This window comes from Hyla sarda, chromosome 1 (genome assembly GCF_029499605.1).
Source record: "Hyla sarda isolate aHylSar1 chromosome 1, aHylSar1.hap1, whole genome shotgun sequence".
In the NCBI taxonomy this organism is placed as follows: domain Eukaryota; kingdom Metazoa; phylum Chordata; class Amphibia; order Anura; family Hylidae; genus Hyla; species Hyla sarda.
The window spans coordinates 151,557,398-151,576,216 of record NC_079189.1 but is presented as its reverse complement, the minus strand read 5'-3'; the positions used below and the strand labels follow the sequence as shown (position 1 = coordinate 151,576,216).

Below are 18,819 nucleotides of genomic sequence, written 5' to 3'. Positions count from 1 at the left end.
GCAGAAAGGCAGCAGATAATCCGTAGGTAATCTGCTCATGTGAACGTACACGAAGGCTTAGTTTGCACTTGTTTCTTTTCTGGCAGTTTTTGGGAAACTGCCACTGCAGTTTTTGAGCCAAAGCCAGAAGTGTATTCGAAAGGAATAGGACTTATAAAGGAAGGACTTACACTTCTCCTCCCTTATAACACCACTGTGTGTGGACAGCTCTCTTCCTCGTGTTCCCAGCAATAATGCACGGACTAGCCGGCAGCGTCTCCGGACTGGATCAACAGGTTCACAAAGGAATGTCCAGTGCCGAATGCGGTAAAACACAGGTACTTTATTGTAGGATCATCGGATACAAACTAGCATCAGGACAGAAGCCGACTCATTTCGGACCGTTACAGGTCCTTAGTCATGGCATAACACATAGAATAACATCCAAACTTTAAATACTTTTTGAAAGCATCACATGTATCATGACATCACACTCTACAGAGACATATGGAAAACATGGAAATGGAATAACGGATCTATAAACACATAAATTGAAGCAGAATATACCTCCTCCTCTCTTATGGATCCACTTCTGACTTTGGATCAAAAACTGCAATGGCAGTTTTCAAAAAACTGCCCAAAAAAACAAAACAAGTGGAAACTTAGCCTAAGGGAATAAACATCTTCGCTGACTTCACATATCCCAATCAGGATAAGTCCCTGACTCGGCTACCTACCTCCAATATTCTAGTGCACATAACTTGTTATATTTTTACTTTCAAGAAAGGCATCTAGGCCCATGTTTTATCAATGAAGGTATGACCAAATAATCCCCAACTAAATTATACAAAAGCATTTATTAAAATATTACTTTTCAGACTTATGAATCAGCTGAAGGAGAAGCAAAAGGAAAACATCAGTAACAGGTGAGACAACATTTAAAATTTCTATGGTGGTAATTAGAGATGAGCGAACTTTTGAAAAATTTGATTTCGGCCGATTTGCCGAATTTTTTGAAAAAATTCTGTTCGATCCAAATATATTTGCTGCAAATCTATATTAAAACAGCTATTTCTGGCCTACACAGAGCCTCACATTGCTGTGTTCTAACACGCATATGGAGTGTGCTGGGGTAGTGAAATAATACTGTTATTCAGAATAACATGCAGATTACAGGTGTCGCTTTTAGAATCACTGCCACAGAGCAGCACGATGACAGAGCCTGGAGATGGCATCAGTATGAGGAGACCATATAGTGGCTGAATGACACAGCGTGGAGGTTTTGGCAGCATAAGGAGACCATATAGTGGCTGAATGACATAGCGTGAAGGTGTTGGCAGCATGAGGAGACCATATAGTGGCTGAATGACACAGCCTGGAGCTGGCAACAGCATGAGTAGACACTATGGCTTCACAATCCCTAAGATTTAAAGATGAATTTTTAAATTTGAATTGAAGATTTATGGTAGCTAGTGCTACCATAAAAAATTTTTAGGTCCATGCCCAGGGCCAGCAGCATCAGTAAACCATATATTGTCTGAATGACACAGCCTGGAGTTGGCTGAAGCATGAAGAGACCATATAGTGTCTGTATGGCACAGCCTGGAGTTGGTAGCATAGTGCTACCATAACAAGATTTTTATTCTCAGACCCAGGCCCAGCAGCATCAGTAAACCATATATTGCCTGAATGACACAGCCTGGAGTTGGCTGAAGCATGATGAGACCATATAGTGTCTGAATGGCACATCCTGGAGTTGGCAGAAGAATGGGGAGACCATTGAAATTTATGATTTTTAAATTTAGATTTAAGATTTTTAAATTGAAATTGAGGGTTTTGAAATTGAACTTTTAACTCCCAAGGTTTAGTGTCCTGGGCCCGGCGTGTGGGTACAAAGGACCAAATCTAACAAGGAGTCACATGTCACATGGCAGCACAATGACAGAGCCTGGAGGTGGCATCAGTAGGAGGAGACCATATAGTGGCTTAATGGCACAGCCTGGAGTTGGCTAAAGCATGAGAAGAGACCATATAGTGGCTGAATGAGACAGCCTGGAGGTGGCATCAGTATGAGGAGACCATATAGTGGCTGAATGACTGCCTGGAGTTTGTGGCAGCATGGGGAGACCATGTAGTGTCTGAATGGCACAGCCTGGAGTTGGCGGCAGATGAGGAGACTATGGGGCCTCACAATCTTTAAGAATAAAAGATGAATTTTGACATTTCCATTGAGGATGTATGGTACCTAGTGCTACCATAAACATATATAGGTAATGTCCTAGGCCCAGCAGCATCACTAAACCATGTAGTTGCTGAATGAGACAGCCTGGAATTGGCTGAAGCATTAGAAGAGACCATATAGTGGCTGAATGAGACAGGCTTGAGGTTGCAGCAGCAGCATCAGGAGTCCTGAAAGTGACCCGGTGACAGAGTGGTGCGGTGGGTAGCAATACCAGTACCCGGTGAGGAAGGTGGGTGAAAAAAGGTCTGATGCGGAGGAATGTTTGTAACTGAAATTTTAATTGAAGATTTATGGTAGCTAGTGCTACCATAAACATTTTTTAGGTCCAGGCCCAGCTGCATTAGCAAACCATATATTGTACCAGCAGTACACAACAGTGCTGCAGCCAAAAAGCTGTGTGCTAAACACAAAATTGCACTATGTCAAAGACTATTAGGAATGGACTGCTGGGTATTATACCGTCTACAGACTAGTATAACCAGCAGATGATTTTTTTGTGTGGAACAAAGACACTGAATTGCGCTGAAAAATTATTCCTGCCTCCTTTGCTAAGGTTTATGAAGTTGAGGCAGCTTGTTTAAATGTATGAGGCAACACACAGATTTGTTTCCCTCTCTGTTTCTTGCCGAAGAAAGTAAGTGGGAGGTTAATGCCTGCAGCTGCAGTAAAAATCCTTTTCAGTGAAAAAAACACTGCTCTCTTTCCACCAGAACGCTGATGTGACTAGGATGTGAAACGCTGCTGGAATGAGCTTTTCTGTGTAACACACACAGCGATGTCCGTCCTATCTGTATGCAGTGTAATGAATGATATGACTAGCCGCAAAATAGCTGCCAAATACATAGGGCTGTGACATCAAAGGGGTGACTGGCTGCTGATAGGCTGCATCCTGCATGTGATTCAGGGTCATCCCGCCTACTTCCCTTCACGTCTTGCCTTCCCGCTTTCCCAGTGTTCCTTGCTCCATGTACTGACATGTGGAACCGCCATTTTAGATGCCCTGGACCCTGCACCGCAGTAAATGGAGTTTAATGAAATGATTTGCGCGATAGAATCACAGCGATATTCGCATTCGTTGCGAATCGAATATTTTGTGAAATTTGTAACAAATTCGGGTTTGTCAGCTTCGATTTGCTCATCTTTAGTGGTAATTCAAAGTTTGTGAACTTTTCTGAATTTTCTATGTTTCTGCATACATTTGAACACACAAAAAAGTCCATAAATTAGATAAAAAGACCAAATAAAAAAATGAGTTTAAATATCAATTAGTTATTGAGGAAAATGATTCAATTTCACATATTGTCACTTTTAGTGGCATATGTATGTGAACCTTTAGGATTAGCAGATAATTGAAAAGTTTCCCCCCTCACATACTAATGTGCCACAAACAGGAAGTTAATATCCCCAACCATTCCCATTTTATTAAGGTGTATCCATATAAATGGCCCACCGTGTACTCATGATTTCATGTTGTTTATGCCAAATTCTGACCCTGACATCTTTTTTGTTTTGCCATACATTTTATGGTAAATAGAGTGATATCATTACAAAATACAACTGGACTCACAAAAATCAAGCCCTCATATTGGTTTTAAGCTAAAAATAGAAAAGAGTTATGGCTCTTAGAAAGCAAGAAATAAAATTGGCTGGGTCCTTAAATGGGTACCCTGCCCCTTTAAGCCGTCACGTCCTCTCCCATAGACATGAATGGAGGGGCGTGGTGTGATGTCACGAGGAGGTGCCAAACGACCCCCGGTAGGAACCCAGCACTCTAAACATACTGTTTAGAACGCTGGGTGCACGGAGATCGCAGGTGTCTCAGGGATGGGACCCTCGCAATCAGACATCTTAGTAGATAATGTCAGGGGCGGAGTACCAATTTAAGGCCAAAGTAGGCTGTGTCCTTAAAGAGTTAATTCATTTATGGGGTTTATCAGTTACTAAAGTATGTTTTTCTGTTGCAGATCTTCTTATCTAGAATACACACATGTAAAATTGTCACTTGATAGCTTTGTAGAATCCTGCTGAAGTTATAAACTGAATGCTATTAAAATTTGCCTTTGTTTTTCCTTAGGTCAAAATATGGAGACCCACCACCTGAAGTGTAACACTCGCTGAGAGAAGACAAATGAGAGACTGGACATAATGTAAAATACTTCTGAATATATATATATTTCAGTGGAACATGACATGTTTAGGGTACATTCACACGTTCAGGATATGCTGCATATTTTCTGCAGAAAATATGCAGCAGATCCTTAATGTGTATTACAGCAAGAAAGCAAAATAGCATAGAATGGCCAAAAAACTTCATATTAATAGCTTGCTTACATATAAATCTTTATAAAGTGCAATAATGGTAAAACTGAACATGTGATCTAATGTAATGCAAATAGTTTTACACTAGAGTGCAACAATGTTTCTGTATTTTGTTTTATTTTATGTGTTTAATGCAATCCTATATTTAAAAAAAAATTTTTTTTTGCTGTATTAACACTTTTTAACACATTATTTGAGTCCACTTACCACACATAGGTCATTAGCTGTTATCTGCTGGCAAAGTTTCTAATTGTTGGGCTAACTTCACACTGCAGTTGTGCTCCGACCCTTTCTGGGTCTGGCTCTTTTTTTTTTTGCGCCAAACAGACCCAGAATGGCCCAGAGCACAACTGATACCGCAGGATCCTGACGGATCACAATGACTTGAATGGGGTCTGTTTGGAGTTGAGTAGAGAAAAAAAATTGGACATGCACTTTTTTTCTCTGCTCAACTCTCTTTCTTTTGACAGACTAACCATTGGTGCTTCCTGTAGTGGAGCATGCTGTCAGTGTGAACAAGCCCTAAGTTATACTCAGATTAAAGCAAAGTTGAATAAAACTGCTGACTTTGCCAGGATTGGCCAACTATCTCATATGTGTAGGGTTATCCCGAATATTTCCAGGTCTTCGATCTTAACATGCTCAGTCCTTTCTTCTAGAGATGAGCGAATCGAATCGGAGGAATCCAAATTCGTTCAGAACTTCATGAAAAATTCGATTCTGACCGAATCCAAATTTCCACTCGATTCGAAATAACAAATTTCTTAATTCACACTATTTTGTTATTACTCTAAAGCTAAGATTCCACTGAGTTTTTGCAGTAAAAAAAAAAAGTTTGATTTTGTTTCCATCATTTACACTTTCAAAATAACAGAAAACAAAACAATGGCGTCTGAAAAAGTTTGGGCACCCTGCAGAGTTAATATCTTGTATTGCCCCCTTTGGAAAGTATCACAACTTGTAAACGCTTTTTGTAGCCAGCCAAGAGTCTTTCAATTCTTTTTTGAAGTATCTTTGCCCATTCTTCCTTACAAAAGTCTTCCAGTTCTTTGTCTGTCACGCACTGCTCTTTTAAGGTCTATCCATAGATTTTCAATTATTTTGAGGTTAGGAGATTGTGAAGGCCATGGCAAAACCTTCAGTTTTTGCCTCTTGATGTAATCCCCCGTGGATTTCGAGGTATGTTTAGGATCGTTATCCATTTGTAGAAGCCATCCTCTCTTTAACTTCAGCTTTTTCACAGATGGCATCAAGTTAGCAACCAAAATTTGCTGAAATTTTATTGAATCAATTTTTCCTTCTACTCGTGAGATGTTCCCTGTGCCACTGGCTGCAATACAACCCCAAAGCATGATTGATCCACCCCCATGCTTAACAGTTGGACAGAGGTTCTTTTCATTAAATTCTGTTCCCCTTCTTCTCCAAACGTACCTTTGCTCATTCCAGCCAAAATGTTCAATTTTAACCTCATCGGTCCACAGAACTTGTTTCCAAAATGCATCAGGCTTGTCTATATGTTCATTTGCAAAGTTCAAATGCTGATTTTTGTGGTGAGGACATAGAAGAGGTTTTCTTCTGATTACTCTTCCATGAAGACCATATTTGTATCTCTTTATAGGGGAATAGTGTACCACAACTCCAGTGTCTGCCAGATCTTTCTGGAGGGATTGTGCAGTCAAATGTGGGTTTTGAAATGTTTTTCTCACAATCCTGCGAGCTATTCTGGCTGATATTTTTCTTTGTCTTCCAGATCTTGCTTTAACTTCCACTGTTCCTGATGACTTCCATTTCTTATTTACATTCTGAACAGAGGATATTGACATCTGAAAACGTTTTGCTATCTTCTTATAGCCTTCTCCAGCTTTGTGAGCGTCAACTATTTTCAGTTTCAGATTTCTAGACAACTGCTTAGAAGAACCCATGGTGCTGATTGTTGGGGCAAGGTCAGATGAGTCTGGGCATTTAAAACCTTTGATATTGACATCCCCTGGTCCTCCCAGATGATGATTGAGAACAATCCATGACACTGGCAGGTCTCAGTTTTGCAAAGGGGGCAGTGCATGCTATAAATTCTGCAGGGTGCCCAAACTTTTGCAGATGCCATTTTTTTTGTTTTCTGTTATTTTGAAAGTGTAAATGATGGAAATAAAATCTAACTTTTGTTGACATATTATAAGAATGTCTAATCTGTAATTTGATGCCTTTTGGAGAATTTTCCATCTTTCCTTGGCTTCTTTATGTACATTAATACACATTTTTACCTGGGGTGCCCAAACTTTTGATCCCCACTGTATAACAAAATTGTAATTAAGGAACCAATTTATGTGGGCAGCAGGAACCTAAATATGTAGCCGACAATAATAAAAATGTAGAAAGGGGCCATTTAAATGTAATAATAATATATTTTTTATTATTTATTTTGTTAAACTTTTTATTAGTAATGTATTATAATAATGTGTTTAATAAAGTGCGTGTTTTAACGTCTTTCACTTTTTTTCTTTATTTTTACATTTTTTTAGGTAGTACTACTCCCAGCATGGAACAGACTGTTCCATGATGGGAGTAGTAGTACCTGTACTAATAGACAGATCTCCCCGGGGTCTGACACCCGTTGCGATCCTCCTATATAATGTACACCTGTATAGATGCGGGTGGCCGGCCGCTCTTCTGCGCGATCCTGCACTATGTTCTGCAAAGTAAAGTTCTTCATATCACAGAAATTATATTTCCCACAGAGAGATGTGATTGGCCAGATGGTTCCAGCCAATCACAACTCTCTGCAGGAAATATGAATAATAGGGGTAAATATATTTATATATACAGTCATGGCCGTAAATGTTGGTACCCAAGAAAATTAAGTATTTCTCACAGAAAAGGATTGCAGTAACACATGTTTTTTTCCCTTTGTGTGTATTGGAACTAAACCAAAAAAGGGAGGAAAAAAAGCAAATTGGACATAATGTTGAGCGGCATAGGCCATATTCGAATTTGCGAATATTCGCGAATATTCGCATATTCATAATATTCTCGCTTTATTTTCGCACATGAGAAAATTCGCATATGCGAAAATTTGCACGCCAGTCTCATACAGTAGTATTAGAGCCTTCTTTACACCACACAAGCTGGAAGCAGAGAGGGGTGATCACTGTGATGTGTACTGTGAAAAAAAAATAAAAAAAACCCTGAATATTCATAATTACGAATATATAGCGCTATATTCGCGAATATTCGCGAATTCGCGAATATGCGATATTCGCGAATAAAATTCGTATTGCGAATATTCGCGAGCAACACTAATAATGTCACACCAAACTCCAAAAATGGTCTGGACAAAATTATTGGCACTCTTAACTTAATATTTGGTTGCACACCCTTTAGAAAAAAATAACTGAAATCAGTTGCTTCCTATAACAATCAATAAGCTTCTGACACCTCTCAACCAGAATGTTGGACCACTCTTCCTTTGCAAACTGCTCCAGGTCTCTCTTATTGGAAGGGCACCTTTTCCCAACAGCAATTTTAAGATCTCTCCACATGTGTTAAATGGGATTTAGATCTGGACTCATTGCTGGCCACTTCAGAACACTCCAGCGCTTTGTTGCCATCCATTTCTGGGTGCTTTTTGACATATGTTTGGGGTCATTGTCCTGCTGGAAGACCCAAGATCTCGGACGCAAACCCAGCTTTCTGACACTGGGCTGTACAGTGCCACCCAAAATCCGTTGGTAATCCTCAGATTTCATGATGCCTTGCACACATTCAAGGCACCCAGTGCCAGAGGCAACAAGACAGCCACAAAACATCATTGAATCACCATATTTCACTGTAAGTACTGTGTTCTTCTCTTTGTAGGCATCATTCCGTTTTCGGTAAACAGTAGAATGATGTGCTTTACCAAAAAGCTCTATCTTTGTCTCTTCTATCCACAAGACGTTTTCCCAGAAGGATTTTGGCTTACTCAAGTTCAGTTTGGCATAATTTAGTATTGCTTTTTTATGTCTCTGTGTCAGTAGTGGGGTCCTCCTGGGTCTCCTGCCATAGCGTTTCATTTAATTTAAATGTTGACGGATAGTGCGCTTTACCAAAAAGCTCTATCTTGGTCTCATCTGTCTACAAGATGTTTTCCTAGAAGGATTTTGGCTTACTCAAGTTGATTTTGGCAAAATGTAGTCTTGGTTTTTTATGTCTCTATGTCAGCAGTGGGGTCCTCCTGGGTCTCCTGCCATAGTGTTTCATTTCATTTAAATGTTGTCAGATAGATTGTGCTGACACTGATGCTCCCTGGGCCTGCAAGACAGCTTCAATATCTTTGGAACTTGTTTGGGGCTGCTTAACCACCATCCGGACTATCCTGCATTGACACCTTTCATCAATTTTTCTCTGTGTTTCACGCCCATGGAGATTAGCTACAGTGCAATGTGTTGCAAACTTCTTCATAATGTTGTGAGCTGTAGACAAAGGCAAATTTAGATCTCTGGAGATGGACTTGTAACCTTGAGATTGTTGATATGTTTCCACAATTTTGGTTCTCAAGTCCTCAGACAGTTTTCTTCTGCTCTTTCTGTTGTCCATGCTTAGTGTAGCACACACAGACACACAATGCAAAGACTAAGTGAACTTCTCTCCTTTTTATCTGCTTTCAGGTGTTATTTTTATATTGTCCACACCTGTTATTTGCCCCAGGTCTGTTTAAAGGAGCATCACCTGCTTGAAACTATCTTATTTTTCCACCATTTTGAAAGGGTGCCAATCATTTTGTCCAGCCCATTTTTGGAGCTTGGTGTGACACTATGTCCAATTTGCTTTTTTTCCTCCCTTTTTTGGTTTAGTTCCAATACACACAAAGGAAATAAACAACATGTGTATAACAAAACATGTGTTACTGCAATCCTTTTCTGTGAGAAATACTTAATATTCTTGAAAAATTTCAGGGGTGCCAACATTTACGGCCATGACTATATATATATATATATATATATATATATATATATATATATATATATGTGTGTGTGTGTGTACGGCAGTGCAGGGGACCAGAGAAGAGCAGCCATGCCCAGCATCTATACATTATACAGGACGATCGCAGTGGGTGTCAGGAGTGACACCCGCTGTGATCTGTCCTTAACTGCAGGTACTTCTGCTCCCAACATGGAGCACTCTCAGTAGTGTCTGCATTAATAGACAGATCGCAGCAAGGATCACTTCTGACAGGATCTGTCCATTAATGCAGGTACTACAGCTCGCAGCATGGAGCTGAGTGTGCTCCATGTTGGGAGCAGTAGTACCTGCAGTTAAAGGGCAACTGTCACAGATTTTAACCCCCATAAACTAGCCCCAGGATGACCAAGTTGTTAGAAATTACAGTTCAAGCATACCTTTTGCTGATTTCTAGCAGCTTTAATCAGGCAAAAAAAAATCCTTTTTATGAAAGTCAGCAACAGTCAGATATCCCCTGTATGTCAGCGCTGGGAATGCTGTGTGATTGGCACACAGGTTCCAGCCCATAGGCCCCTTATTCTTATATGTGGGTGGCGAGTTTTCTTCAGTAAAAGAATAAACAGTGTCCGTTTTCCTCTGCACAGCGATGAAGCGATGCAGGTGGCCAGCTCTCACTGTAAGCGCTTGCTCCCCATGGGCAGCATAATGCAGTAGCGGAATAAGCTGGCTGCGCGCATCCCATCACCGCTGTGCACTCTAGGAGGACAGGAGAATGGGTGGCCGGCTCATTCCGCTACTGCATTATGCCGCGCATAGTGCCTTAAGGACCAAGCGCTTGCTGTAGCCACCCGCATCGCATCACTGCTGGGCACAGGAGAACGGGCACTGTTTTTGCTCCACCCGCATATAAAAAGAATAAGGGGCCTATGTGCTGGGATCTGTGTGTCAATCACACAGCGGTCCCAGCACTGACATACAGGGCATATCCAAATGCTGCTGACATTAATAAAAAGCATTTTTTGATATTTTTTTAAAGCAAGACACATAGGAGAGTTGGGGGTCAGCACTACTGACTCCAACAAGGGGGTATAGATCATACGGAGGTACATGTGTATTTCTTCAGTACAGTCCACTGATAGCGGTGCTCAATCCAAAGAACTAGCAATCACAGATAGTTCCATACAGAAAGAAGTAGATGGCACTTTGCAATGTGGATAAGGTAAAGATTTTATTCACTCACGTGAGACAATACAAAGGTATCGGTGTGGGGAGGGAGCAGACAGATTGGAGCAATGTCCGTTTCGCGGCTACCTGCCGCTTCTACTGTTTCCTGCAAGTACACCTCAGAGCACACCTCTTAAAAGATGTGGGCGGTATAGAGGTGGAGGTTAGTTTACCCTCAAAAGTGTTACTCGTTGAAACTCCAGTGTACAACTTCACAAACACATACATAAAGGCAAAAAACAGGGACAACATATTACCCTGGAACACTGCAACATTTACTACTATATTCCAAATATTAAGTACTCGTGCAGGTACAAAGAAAAAAAAAAATAAATATATATATATATATATATATATATATATATATATATATATGGGAGAAAAAGAACATATACAGTGGTCCCTCAACATACGATGGTAATTCGTTCCAAACGACCCATCGTTTGTCGAATCCATCTTATGTTGAGGGATTCGTGCAATATAAAGTATAGGAAGTTATACTCACCTGTCCCGCCGCTCCGGACTGCGTCCTCACCGCTCCCGATGCTGCCCCAGGGGCTCCCGATGCTGTCCCGCTACTCCGGCGTCTTCTTCGGGATCCTCCGGCTTTTTCTGCATCTTCTCTGGTGTCCGTGCCTCGCTTTCTGGTGACGTTATTACATTGCAGCACCGCGACGGCGTGCGCACAACGTAATAACGATGCCGGAAAGCGAGGCCCGGACCCCGGAGAAGATGCAGAAAACGCCGGAGGATCGCGAAGTGGACCCAGAGCAGCGGGGATGGGTAAGTGAACCTGTCCGGGATGCTTAAACTGCTGTCCGACAGCAGCTTAAGCATTTTGCGCTGTCGTATAGCAGTTAATGCGATGGCCCTGACATATAAAAGCATTGTATGTCGATGCTGACATCAACATACAATGGCCTCTGAGAGGCCATCGTATGTCAATTTGATCATATGTCGGGGCCATCGCATGTCGGGGGGTTACTGTATATAGTTAGCAACAATTAAGACTGTTTCTTCATTGAACATGCCTAGATCACTTCTTTCATTTAGGCCCAGGGGACCAAGTGCTTGAGTCCTTATTATCAAGGAGGTTTCTTGTTTCAGTAAGGCCGCATTCACTTCACCGCCATCCGGCCATGTGTGAATGTGTACTAATCCCATAAATCACATTTGGGAAGCATCGCTAGCATGACATTCCCGCATATGATGAATTAAACACGAGGATCCCTTTCCGGTTGTAACAGATCTTGCATGTTCGGCAAAGCGCACATATAATGGTCTAATCGTGTTACCGATATAAAAGAAATCACAGCTGCATTTAATAGCATACACTAATGATTTAGTACGGCATGTAATAAACTGTTTTATGGACCACTGCTCCGCTCCTAATTTTACAGATTTTCCTATCAACATCTGTTCACACCATTTACAACCACCGCAACGGTGGTTGCCGTGTTAACTAGCACTGTTCAACCAGCATGTTTCCATTTTTTCCGTTAAATCTAGGTGCCCCTTAACCAGAACATCTCTTAAGCTTCGTTTTTTTTTTTTTTAAAGTAACAATCGGTTTATTTTTACAGATATCCCTAAGGATCTCATCTTGAGCCAGTATGTGCCAGTTTTTTAATACAGCATTTTTCACAATTTTTTCCATAGAACTAAAGGTGAAGAAAAAAACAAACCGTCTTTCCTTCACTTTACTTGAAGTACCTTGTCCTCTCTGATTTTCCGCCCTTTTCTTTTTTCTTAAAATATGTTCTTGATTTAAGGCACGGCTTTTTGCTAGGAGTGCTGAATCAAATCTTCTGGATATTCACGTTCACATAATCTATCCATAAGCTGGGACGCCTGCATGTCAAAAGATGTCAGGTTACAATTCACTCTTCGCAAGCTGACAGATTGCCCATACGGGAGTGAGCATCTTACATAGTGTGGGTGATAGCTATAATAGCTTAGAAGAGAATTAACAGTGGTAGGTTTACGGTACCCTCTACATTCTAATGATCCCGTACTGGCATCCAGCTCAACATCCAGAAAATTATGTGTTTTACCCCACAAAGACACTAGTAAAACCCATACCGTGGTTATTGTCATTCAAGAAAGTGACAAACTGGTTGAAGGTCTGTTCAGACCTGTCCCATATGACAATCACATCATTGATGTATCTAAGATACATCTTGACATGACCGGCATGTGGGTTGCTACTAGTGAAAACCTTCTGTTCCTCAAGTCAGCTAGATATAGATTCTGAAATGTAGGTGTGATGGACGTGCCCATCGCCGTGCCTGCCCTTTGGGCATACCATTTCTTATCAGATTGTCAGATAAGGCCGATCCATCGGATAGATGAGGGCCCTGACATCACGGGTAACAGCTTTGAGAAATGTATCCAAGGGGCAGCTAGCCGGCTAGTGGGGGGGGGAATTAGACCGTTTACCACGACGAAAATAATTTTTATAATTTTCGTCACCATTCTCATCCAGATCTTTAAGCGCCCCACCTGAAAGCCCGCATAGCATAGTAAGCACTATCCTATCCTGTTCAGTAAAATTCTTGCTCAAACTAAAGCTCAAAGGATCGACACTGCTATCGGTGTTTCTCCAATAAATGAGGTAGCATCACTACTCCAACTATTAACTAAAATAAAGCTATATAAATTAATCTGTCTCACCGCTTTAGGTAAATCTATCTGGATAGATAGGATCAAATTTGCTGGTTAGACAGGAACATGATTAAGGTTTATTAATAAACCGAAACGGTGTTTCATTTTTGATTTTATGGGGTCACCTTTTATGGGGTCTATTTTTTTGCACGTTTTTAAAGGATTGAAATAAAATTTATTCTTTTTTACTTGGAAGCTGGAAACTCCCTTTTTTCTGACAGTAATTTAACCCTTTAGCTAATAAAGAGAGACATTCAGGGCTCAATGGTATGTTGGTAAGATTAAGAACATTGGTATTCACAGATGTTGTGTTTTCTGTGGTCCAAAAGTCCGGCTTCCTCGGGTTAGATCTCATGCACCGATTCCTTATAAATCTTCTGGGTTGCCAGTCCAAAACACTTTGCCGGTATCGTAATCCATTTTATCCCTGAGGAACTTGTCTTTCTTTCTCTCTTTCAATTCCAATTGCATAGGGATTAATCTTTTCCCAATGCGTTTGGAGATGGATCCGAACTGATTTTCGGTGAGTCTAGTTTTTAACTCCAACTTCGATTTAAAGAGGTCAGTAGTCACACTAGCATACTGCTTTTCAGTACGGGAAAGATGAGTTTGGTCAATTTTAATGCATGTTCCTTATGTAGATCTTTCCATTTCTCTAGGAACTCCTGATCATCAAAAAACTGTGAGATCTCTTTGTACGATCTTAAAGGGGTACTCCAGTGAAAACCTTTTTTCTTTTAAATCAACTGATCCCAGAAACTTAAAAAGATTTGTAAATTACTTCTATTAAAAAATCTTAATCCTTCCTGTACTTATTAGCTGCTGAATACTACAGAGGAAATACTTTTATTTTTAGAACACTGTGCTCTCTGCAGACATCACGACCACAGTGCTCTCTGCTGACATTATTATAATAATAATAACTCTTTATTTATATAGCACTCACACCTATTTATAGATGTTGTCCTTAGTGGTATTCGAACCCACAACCACAGTGCTGCAAGGTAACAGTGCTAACCACTGAGCCACTGTGCTGCCCTAACCATATAGTTGCTAAAATGGACAGATATGTCAGCAGAGAGCACTGTGGTCATGATGTTATCAGAATCTCCCCTGTAGTATTCAGCAGCTAATAAGTACAGGAAGGATTAAGATTTTGTATAATTACCTGTTGCCGGGGTCGGGTCCGCGCTGATTCAGGCCTCCGGTGGACCTGCGTCTTTGCTGTGCGCTACGAGACGCAATGACATCACTCGTCATTGCGTTGCGCCGTGCATAGCAACGACGCAGGGGACGCACACCGGAGGCCTGAAGCAGTGCGGACCCGACCCCGGCAAAAGGTAATTATACAACCGGGGATGGGGGAGGCAACGGGGCAGCGGTCCTGGCAATGGGTGCCGCTGTCCCTTCTCTCCCCCTGGCTATCCGCGCCGCTGCCCCATTGCCGGCGCCGCTTCTCTCACCCTGGCTATAGTCGCCGGCATAAAAACTTTTTTTACCCAAATATCCTTGGTAAAATGAGGGTGCATGTTATAGGCCGGTGCGTGGTATACCCCGATAAATACGGTATATATATATATATATATATATATACATATATATAATATGCAGAGAACACTAACATTTCTAAAATATTCAAAATTATTTCTGGCACTGTATTATTTCTAGAAGATAAATGCTCAGTTATTTTTGTCTTATTTTGCGTTGCACACACAAATTAGACACCTGTTCCTACAAAATGTCCAGCTATGGGAATTGTAATGAGAATCATGTAAACTAATTCATTACAAAGGTGTGAAGTAAAGTCCAATTTCCTGTGAACAGCTGCATTCTACTACTTACCATTTCTGTATGGTTGCTAAGGAATATTGGAAACACCAAAACATTTATAAAATATTTCAGCTGAAATATATATTTTTTATAATATTGGTGCTTGACAGGGACAATACAGAAAACAAAAAATAAAGATACCAACATTTATGCAAGCACATACAGTATAAGACCTTGCTTGACATCAATGGCATTGCTGATTTTGGCGCAAATTTTTTTTAAATAAAACACATTTGCCGTCATCCTTTTTTTTTTTTTTTTAGCACCAAAATCATCCATTTTGGAATTCTGAATCACAGAAAATTATCTCACATAATATTCCATGATTACTAGTGCTCATTCAAGTGATAACTGTCTAAATAAAATATGCCCAGGGGTTTAACTTCAGTGCAGTGACCATGAAAAAAAAAAAAGAAATATATATATATGGATGCAAATCAAAAAATGTTGCACTATCTTGTAATACCTTTTTTTATTGGACTAACAGAATTTTTTTTTAATTAACATTTTCTAATGATAATTATTTATTTTTGAAAAAATGTACATAACCACGCCCACTTTTGCAAAACGGATGTGACTTGTGTAAAACCTCAGTGACTATGCCCTACTCTGGGTCAGATTTATAGATAACATGTTCATCCTGTGTGGAGGCCCAGTGAGGGAATTTGAGGAATTCATACTGTCTCTCAACCAGAATGAGTTAGGCCTCTTCTTTACTTTTGAGGTACAGACCAAGGAATCTGGATGTAAAAATGAGAGGGCCTACTGGTGCCCTGTAGAGTACAATTTATCGCAAGAAAACCTCAACTAACAGCCTCCTGAGATGGGAGAGCTGCCACCATGGGCCCCTCAAAAAGGGGATACCCAGGGGGCAGTACCTCCATCTCAGGAGGAACTGTTCTGAGGTAGGGGAGTACAAAGTCCAGGCTAAAGACATGAGACAATGCTTTAAAGATAGGGAATACCCTGAATACATACTTAATCCTGCTTATAAGACAGCATTGGATACATCACGTGATCATTTACTCACTCCGAAGTCAAAATCCCTGAGTGCAGGTCCCTTAAGAATATTAGGGACCTATGACGGAAAACAGGGATATCCTTACCAGATATTGGCACATCCTAGAGAGCGATACTGACCTCCAATAGGTCATTGGAAACAGGCCGCAGATCACATATAAAAGGGTCAGAGCATTGTTGACCAATTAGTATGCAACTTTTTACCAACTGAATCAGGAACTAAAACTTGGCTTAACAGGATGCCATCTTTCACACCATACTTTCTGGTTGCAGGCCCAGCACCAAAGGACAATGCCCAGTAAGCCACAAAAACCATAGTGACACTGCTGACATTGGAGAGCTATAGTCAGTGTCCCTACATAGCTCTCTTGTTACCTACTACTACCCTCATCATTTTTTATCTCTCTCATAAGAGAACTCACACTAAGAAAAGCCTTATAGAGAGCATACAGTACATTTCACTGTTTTAACAGCTTTCTCTTGTACTGTGGTGACACCTAGTGGCCAATTTAAGACTGCACCAGATCAGAGTACCTTTTTTTTGGCTCCAGTGCACTAGTACCTCCATTTTTGAAAAGCCAACACCCCATCCAAGCACAGAGAATTCCCACAAGGAAATAAAATTTGACTTTCATGGAATCGGTGCTGTGATGCTATCTATGTAAATATCCTTCTTGCCAGGCAGACCCTTTCCCTACTGCACAACCTACTACCCGGAGCATACTCTCTCCCTCTATAACTCTTTACCAGTGGCCTAACCAGCTTCTCACCATGGTGCATCAGAGTCACTCCCCAGCTACAGAGTGACCTATATTACCACATACTTACCTGCTACTTCTATACATAGACATAACAGCAATTCTGGTGTATGAAAAATTGAAAATGGATACCCGCTCCTCATACCGCAGAGCTGTTCAGCCAACCTATGGACTAGCCCACAGCTCTGCCATAGCACCCTTTCCAGTTATGATTACTGCATCTCAACAGAAAAAGAGGCACATTGCACTAAAAGAGGCACATTGCACTTTACTCTAGGCACCACTAAAGCATAACCAAAGGGCATTGTTGTAGCTACCAGAGAACTTTGCCATGCTATCCAGGATACCTTCAACATGGAGCTGTCGCAGTGGTAATTTTCATTGGATTCTGCAATATATTCTGTGGAGGAAGATAAAGACCAGCTCTTAGAACATGACAAATACATTGAAGCTTTAGGCTCATCCACACTATAAACATTCAGCCAATGGAATTCTGCTAGCTGAATATCCGCTTCCACCATGTGCCAAGTCTGCATAGATACCAATTCAGTTCCAGAATTCCGCCCCAAAAATGAACATTTAGCGGACATACAGTGGGTAAAAAAAGTATTTAGTCAGCCCCCAATTGTGCAAGTTCTCCCACTTAAAAAGACGAGAGAGGCCTGTAATTTTCATCATAGGTATACCTCAACTATGAGACACATAATGAGAAAAAAAAATCCATAAAATCACATTGTCTGATTTTTTAAGAATTTATTTGCAAATTATGGTGGAAAATAAGTATTTGGTCACCTACAAACAAGCAAGATTTCTGTCTCTCAAAGACCTATAACTTCTTCTTTAAGAGTCTCCTCTGTCCTCCACTTGTTACCTGTATTAATGGCACCTGTTTGAACTTGTTATCAGTATAAAAGGCACCTGTCCACAACCTCAAACAGTCACACTCTAAACTCCACTATGGCCAAAACCAAAGAGCTGTCAAAGGGCACCAGAAACAGAATTGTGGATCTGCACCAGGCTGGGAAGACTGAATCTGTGAAGAAATCGACTGTGGGAGCAATCATTAGAAAATGGAAGACATGGAAATGGAAGACTACTGAGAATCTCCCTCGATCTGGGGCTCCACGCAAGATCTCACCCTGTGGTGTCAAAATTATCACAAGAACGGTGAGCAAAAATCCCAGAACCACATGGGGGACCTAGTGAATGACCTGCGGAGAGGTGGGACCAAAGTAACAAAAGCTACCATCAGTAACACACTACGCCGCCAGGGACTAAAATCATTCAGTGCCAGACGTGTCCCCCTGCTTAAGTCATGTCCGGGCCAGTCTGAAGTTTGCTAGAGAGCATTTGGATGATCCAGAAGAGTATTGGGAGAATGTCATATGGTCAGATGAAACTAAAGTTCTTGGTAACTTTTTGGTAAAAACTCAACTCGTCGTGTTTGGAGGATGAAGAATGCTGAGTTGCATCCAAAGAACACCATACCTACTGTGAAGCATGGGGGTGGAAACATGATGCTTTGGACCTGTTTTTCTGCTAAGGAACCAAGACAACTGATCGGTGTAAAGGAAAGAATGAATGGGGATATGCACTGTGAGATTTTGAGTGAAAACCTCTTTCCATCAGCAATGGCATTGAAGATAAAACGTGGCTGGGTCTTTCAGCATGACAATGATCCCAAACACACCGTCCAGACATCGAAGGAGTGGCTTCGTAAGAAGTATTTCAATGTCCTGGAGTGGCCTAGCCAGTCTCCAGATCTCAAACCCATAGAAAACCTTTGGAGGGAGTTGAAACTCTGTGTTGTCCAGCAACAGCCCCAAAACATCACTGTTCTAGAGG

The 18,819-nt window shown here is 41.0% G+C and overlaps 1 protein-coding gene and 1 long non-coding RNA gene across 3 annotated transcripts in view; one reads left to right on the top strand and one right to left on the bottom strand.

Annotated features, from left to right (window-relative positions):
* Nucleotides 1-4,431, top strand: part of LOC130359821 (uncharacterized) — an 85,804-nt gene extending 81,373 nt beyond the window's left edge. For both annotated transcript variants that reach the window (XM_056562883.1, XM_056562882.1), the window contains exons 8-9: nucleotides 858-905; nucleotides 4,296-4,431. In XM_056562883.1, the coding sequence (XP_056418858.1) occupies nucleotides 858-905; nucleotides 4,296-4,329 (82 nt within the window). In that variant the 3' untranslated portion in view covers nucleotides 4,330-4,431. The remainder of the gene's footprint in view (nucleotides 1-857; nucleotides 906-4,295) is intronic.
* Nucleotides 1-17,368, bottom strand: part of LOC130359847 (uncharacterized) — a 31,056-nt gene extending 13,688 nt beyond the window's left edge. The window contains exons 1-2 of the long non-coding RNA XR_008890483.1: nucleotides 17,292-17,368; nucleotides 12,416-12,553 (exon numbers count right to left, since the gene is read on the bottom strand). This is a non-coding gene — a long non-coding RNA (uncharacterized LOC130359847). The remainder of the gene's footprint in view (nucleotides 1-12,415; nucleotides 12,554-17,291) is intronic.
* Between the last annotated feature and the right edge of the window lie 1,451 nt (nucleotides 17,369-18,819).